A 6,872-nucleotide genomic window follows, 5' to 3' on the forward strand; every position below is an offset into this window, starting at 1 on the left:
CACAAGATCAGTACAGGTGGTTGAACAACAGGGATCTCAATGTTGAAAACATGAGCATCCAAAAGGCCACTACTGGAGAGATTCAATCAAACTGGGTGAATTCAATCTGGAATATGTTGCATTTGCCCAATTCAATGCACCTGTAACATGTTAATCCCAATGTTTTTGACTGCATTGGATTGTCCTGCTTTCTACTAGAGGAAAAATTTGGGATTTTGCTTAGACATCCTGATTTCTTGTGCAGGAATAGGATATACATAGATACCATAAATCGTGCTCAGCTTTACCAAAGAATGTAATTATCTTTGGTGTTTTGGGTGACATTTCCAATAGGATTAGGACACCACATACCGATTCCTTTTAAAATTATTGATTCATCAGTACCACGGTTCTACTTACTTCTGTAGGTGTTCAAAAAGGATTTTCATCGTGTCATAGTTGGGTCTAGGGAGCTTCTTTACCAGGCTCCTTATGCATTTGATGCGAGTGGCATTGTTCTGGATTTCTAAGGAAAAAAAAAAGAGAAAATAACCACGTGAGTCCCAAATTAGGACATAACTTTGCACAGTGCTGTAGCTGGTACCTTACAAGAAAAGTCATTGTGAATATGTGGTTAAAACCAGAATATTTCATACCTTCTTTCACCTTAACAGAGAACAAGAGTAGTTTACAAAGATTAAAAATTCTCTGTTAATCTCAAGAAAGCATTTTCTGGTTCACAGAAAAGTATTTTTCTACTTTTAATTTATTTTATTAGACTGCTCAACCATCCTCCTTAGATAAAATACCTCCAAGAAGCAAGAGACCCACATCTTAAATGGAACCCTCTTTTGAGCTTATGTTTTTCCAATGGTGCAGCTTCTCTGATGGATGAACTTCCCAAGTAATCCTTGTTGTCCTTTTATTCTCATCATTATTAGATCCAGTATATTCATGAATTGCTGTCCCTAACACCCCATCATGTTTGGAAATATGAAAAGATTTGCTATTGTTTTTAGTAGTCCTTCCTGGTGAACAATTATTTTGAGAAACCATTCCACTGTAGTTATTTTCTCATACCTGCAACACCCCACAACTGGAATTTCTGCAGGAAAAAAAAATTTATTTCAAACTTACAATTAGTAGTAAAGAATTAGTAAAAAAGAATGTAGCTCTAAGGGCTTTAATCTCTCCTTTGAGGTGATGAGAACATTTCTATCCTTTCTGTTAAGGTATACCTTCCTGTTTTACCATGATTCATAGTTTTGTGGGGAAGATTTGGCTGATACTTTCACCGATTTTTTCTAAGATGTTGCAACTAAAGCAAAGTCATGTACAACTGTGCTTTCATTTAGGAACAGATTAGATAAGGTACCAGTAGGTCTGACGTAGGGAAAACATCTTGCATGTTACATGCCCTAGATAACCTGAGAACACTTTTCTGATCTTATCATCTATGATTTAATTATCACCTATCATTCTTCATATATGTTCCTCTTTAATATTCATATTACCCTAACACTCAGAGATCTCAATCAGGATTAAATCCCAGTTGCAGTAGGTGCTGCATAAGCATACATGGTGATTAGTGACTTGATTTAAAGGTTTCACCAAAAAAAATTTCAAGCTAAAATTTTCCTGCAATCAAGCTTAATTTAAAAATTAAAATTACTAGGATAATATTCTTCCTCAGCATGTATTGCTAATTCCTGTTGAGTTTAATACTTCACACCTACAGACATAGATGTTTATACTGAAATTGTTTTTAATTTTAACAATCATATAGACATGGAAGACAAAGAGCTCAAAGGAGTCAGTGCAGAGGTATTTTTCAGTAAAAAACCCCCAAGCTTTCTTATGGATTTATTCTGTAGGAAGTCAAGCAACTGACAATAGTGATAATGAAGTTAAACAAAAATGAAGAGCACACTTTCTGTGTATTTCTCTCTTTTTCTGGTTTGACCTTCAAAAGCCCTTAACTTCTGAACAGCACAACCTCCTCCAGTCTTGCAGTCATCCCTTGATGTTTTCTGCCACAAGCCAATACTACTGTTCATTTTTGTTCTATGCGTGAACTGTCCAGTGGAAATAGGTCTGAAGCTACAAATGAAAATGATACGAAATTTGCAGGAGTTATTTTATTATAGGAAGGGGGTGCAAATTCTCTGAGCTTTTTATTTGTGCTGCTTGGTGTGCGTAAATAAAATTACAGAATCATTTAGTTTGGAAAAGTCCTCCAAGATCATTGAGTCCAGCCTTTAACACAGCACTGCCAAGTCCAGGACTAAACCATGTCCTCGAGTGCCACATCCACATGGCTTTTAAATCCCTCCAGGGATGGTGACTCAACCACTGCTCTGGACAGCCTGTTCTAATGCTTAGCAATCCCTCTAATGAAGAAATTTTCCCTAATATGCAACTTAAACATCTCCTGGCACTACTTGAGGCCATTTCCTTTCAATCTGTGTCTTGTTACCTGGGAGAAGAGACTGACCTCTACCTTGCTACAACCTCCTGCCAGCTTGTTGCAGAGAGGGACTAAGGTCCCTCCTGGAGTCTCCTTCTCTCCAGCTAAACACATCCAGCTCCCTCAGCTGCTCCTCACCAGACTTGCGCCCCAGACCCTTCCCCAGCTCCATTGTCCTTCTCTGGACACGCTGTGACAAGACATGCTATGATCTCACCAGATCAGTTATATTTATATTGGGGCTGCCTTGCCTCTACTGCAACTTCACAAACAAAGATTCTCAAGTAGTTTAATCTTTAATTCTGGTTTGGGTTGGTTTTTTCTCTGAGAATTCAATGGGCTTGAGTGGAACTAAGACACTGAGGCAGGGACAAGCTCAGTGGAAGGAAGGGCTCACTCGTTGCAGAGTATTTACAAGGAAGTGTTGTACAGTAAGACTTTATCGTGTTCTCTTGATGGAAGTGGTTTTGCTCTGTGTTGATTAACACAGATACCAGATAGGGAACCACATCCCTACACCCTCTGCTGCTTACAGAGGCTGCAATTCCTTGTGAGGTGTATTTGTAAAAGAAATAAAATAACACCCCCCCCCAATATTAATTTATAAGAAAATTATTTATTGAGAGAATGGCAAGGGTAGAAAGCTTTGTTTTAGGGCTTGCTGTACCAAAGTCATCAGTATTGGGACATAGGGATATTTAGGTAGGCAATAAAGCACAAAAACCATAGAAATTTTGCATAAAATTATGCTGTATGTTGGTCTATTTGTTAATTGTTAGTCTATTGTAAAAGAAGAAAAAAACAGGCAACATGTGGTAACTTTAGTCAGCATTTCTGAACTGGGAATGATAAACACCTCTGCCTGGCTCTGGCATTTATCAGTACTGAGATATTATTACCACATAGAATCACAGCATGGTTACTGTTATCATCAGAAAAAAAGAGCCAGCTAATCTTAATGGTTTGTAAAGCCGTTACCTGCACTGGTCTGACATTTATCATGATCATTTTACCACATGAGTCCTACATTGCAAAGGTATTTTATCTGGAAGGGACATCACTATGAATTATTATTTGCAGCTAGGTAGAAAATTGTATGTTGTAGATACCTTTTCTCATTATAAATCACAGTCACATTTCACCATTTCCCACACAAAGCTGCTGAGCCCAGGCTTTTTGCCATAACACTTAGTCTTGCTCCCTTTTATAGTTCCATGAAAATATTGGGTACTCTTTCATTAAAATGGTTGATATCCGTGGGTTTTTTTAAATGCTCTATACACGCTTGATTTTTCTCTAGTATAAAAGAATTTGTTTTTCCACTTGAGAAGCTGAAGAGGATAAACTGTTCATTTTTTTTATTAAAGCTTACTCTCGCTTCAGTTTTTGTGGCTGGGCTTGTCTTTACTCTTGACCTTGTTGATGGAATATTTAACAGATCAGATGCAAGATCTTATGTTTCATTTGCAATACCTATGTATTCGCTTTATTTCTGTAAAGCCTTCAGTTCCACATTCCTAGAAATTTTTCTCTTTCAGATCCCTGAGTAGAAAGACTTTTTAATGAAATTATTTTTTTTTAGGTTTTTTTCTGTACCATGCACAAGTGGAGGGAGGAAATCCTTAAACATGGGTTTTTACAAATAGGTGGGGAAAAGTTATTCCCCTTCTCTGTGCTGCATCATGAAGCCCAGCAGTGCAGGGTGAAAAGGAAGGAAAACACTCTGAACAGCTGTTAAATTCTCCACCTAAGTCTAGTAAAGGAAGCAGAGCAGTTGTGATGGAAGGAAACAATATTGTTTTTAATTATATTATTTTTATTTTAAAAAATTGGTGAAAATCTGAGGGAGAAAAAACAACCATTTTGGAAAGTTAGACCCTCTTTTCCCCACGAAAATTTTGGAAGGGAAAGTCATCATAATGACATATATAAAATAAAGAATGAGAGGAGAGTTAATCCTTCATGCATTTTTGGGGGGAAATTTTGAGACACATAGGGGATAATTTCAGCAGATCAGGATACTCTGAAGGGAACCACAGATGGTTTTGCTGTGTAAAAGAATCATAGAAAATATATTTAGAATTTGGGTTACCGTCTTTAAAACTAGGGCTGGCTCCCTTTAACAGAGCAAAACCGTGGAGATGCTCTCTTGTTTACATCTAAACGAAGAATGCATTGAAAAAAAAACCCTCTTACTATTATATAAGCCCTTTTGTAAATGAGCTTTGGATAAACATTTGGGCACAGAAGAAAACATGACGTGTCTCTAACATTAACAGTGGCTGGGTAAAAATGAATGAAGAAAGTAACCTTTAGCACTTGTGTCCATAAAGAATACTTAAGAGAATCCCACCGAATCTTTCTTTTAATCATTAATTTTAAATGGACATAGATGTTTACAACAAGCCACTTTGTTTCAGAACAGGAAGTCCAGGGTTTATCTCCAATAGCTCACGTTGGCTAGGAAGGGATGGATGTCTCTAACCTGACATGCATTCATTATTTTGTAAGGTACTGGGGTCTGACCCGTGACCCTCCTCAGACCTGCTGCATTATTCATGTCCGCTTTACTTTGTATAGTTTTACTATAGCACCCATTTCCCTTTTTCCAGGCATTTTGGTGGCTTGTGCATGTTTAATGTTAAATGGCATTTATGCCTCACATTAATGCCTAATTTTATCACAAGCCATGGTTTCTTTTTTTGCTTTCAAGCCTCACGGCTGAACTGCTGAAAAAAACCCAGTGATTTATGATCCTGCATAAAATATCAAACTATTGATTGTTGTTGTTGGCTTTTTTAGGCATGGTTTTCCCTGATTTTCTTACAGGCTCTTCTCACCTTGTTCTGTTTTTTTGGATACGATTTCTGCTGTGGTTAAAACGTCACACACTGTTGCTACAGCAAAATCTGCCTGCCAAGAGTTTTTCCAACAATTCGCAACTGATTCGGCTGCCGAGAGAAAGACGGGTCTTGTCTGGGGCTTTTTTTGCTTAGTTTTTGGGTTGTTTATTTCATTCCTTTTATATTTTTTTTAATCAGAATGGGGTGGTTTAGGTGGATTTTCGAGTGCTAATGAAATTGTGAGACTTATGGCGCTGGCTACAGCCAGCCGGAGTGTGGGCAGACGCTCTGTGAGCTTCCCCACTGTGCTGCTGTGCAAGCATCCCTGCTGTTATGTTTGCTATAGTTTTAATGTCTGTGAAAAATTCCTGATGCAACTAAATTATGTTCTGCCCTCTTGTTTGTATAAATAAACACCCAACTTAGCCAATTCATCTTGCTCTTGCCCATTTTAGAAGCTTGCTCTGTCACACAATGCTTAACCCCAGTCCTTGATAGCTGCGGTGTTATCAGGGAATGAAAACTTGCTTAAAAGGGAGTACTCTGTTGGCTTAATTTTTTTTTTTTTCCCCAGACACATCAACTGCCCAAAACTCTGCTTTCATTTGGTAAGTCTTCATATTCTGGAAGTCATGCTGGCTAAGATACACAGGTTTTAATGTATTAATATATAAATCACTTATTCATACCACTTTTAATGTCAGGATATTTTAATGTTACTGCATGTAACATAAAAGTCCCAATTTTAATCACTCACAGTACACTGTGGCAATCCTCTATTGCAGATATATTGTAAAATATCTTCTTGGTTTAAAAAAAAATCTATAAGAAGTGTTGAAACTAACGAATATTAGCTATAAAGAAAATAAGCAATTTGCGATCCGAATTGATTTACTTTTTATTCATGCCTCAGAATTAGTTGTCGCAAAAGAAAATGAGAATTGTGCGAAACTGCACTATCTGGGCAATTGATAAATTCATCCTATGTGATATAAAGTGGAATTTGCAATGAATATTCATACAACTTTTGTGATCCACTAGCAAGACCCAAGACAATGAGTTCACAACTCACTCCAATTTAACAAAAATATATGTGGAATTAATGGGAAAAACCAGCATTTAGAAAAGTTAAACTTTAATGTATCAAGCTCCAGGTGCCAGAGTTTGAGGGAAATAACCAATAATAGTCATTTTTTACATATTTGATGGGACTGATTATGCAATGTGCAACTCTAAATGGCTTATAGCACATTGTAGCATGGTTCCATCCCATTGGCTACAGTAGGGTGCAGGCAGATGGATGACAGTGACAAGGAGAGAAGTGCTTTTGCTTAGCCGTGCGTTAAGATGCCATCCAGAAGCTCTGTGCACTGCAGACACTTCATTAGGATGCCAGGATAATGGTAAACTACCACTCAGAGTGACACCCCATTTCCTGCTTACTGAGCTCTCCAACCTCGGCAGATGTCAACAATCTCACAGTGCTACAGAGCAGACCTAACTTTCCAGGCACTTTGACTCCAATTTTTTTCCCTTAACAGTGCCATACATTACATGCAATATGTAACAGCAAGTACCAAACA

General features: G+C 37.6%; 1 protein-coding gene across 2 annotated transcripts in view; it reads right to left on the minus strand.

The window, feature by feature from the left end:
* The window catches only part of ARHGAP15 (Rho GTPase activating protein 15), a 321,119-nt gene that overhangs the window by 22,801 nt on the left and 291,446 nt on the right, over positions 1–6,872 (minus strand). For both annotated transcript variants that reach the window (XM_019290635.3, XM_019290634.3), the window contains exon 14: positions 400–505. In XM_019290635.3, coding sequence (XP_019146180.2) covers positions 400–505 — 106 coding nt within the window. The remainder of the gene's footprint in view (positions 1–399; positions 506–6,872) is intronic.

The sequence above is a fragment of the Corvus cornix genome, chromosome 7 (genome assembly GCF_000738735.6).
Source record: "Corvus cornix cornix isolate S_Up_H32 chromosome 7, ASM73873v5, whole genome shotgun sequence".
NCBI lineage: Eukaryota > Metazoa > Chordata > Aves > Passeriformes > Corvidae > Corvus > Corvus cornix.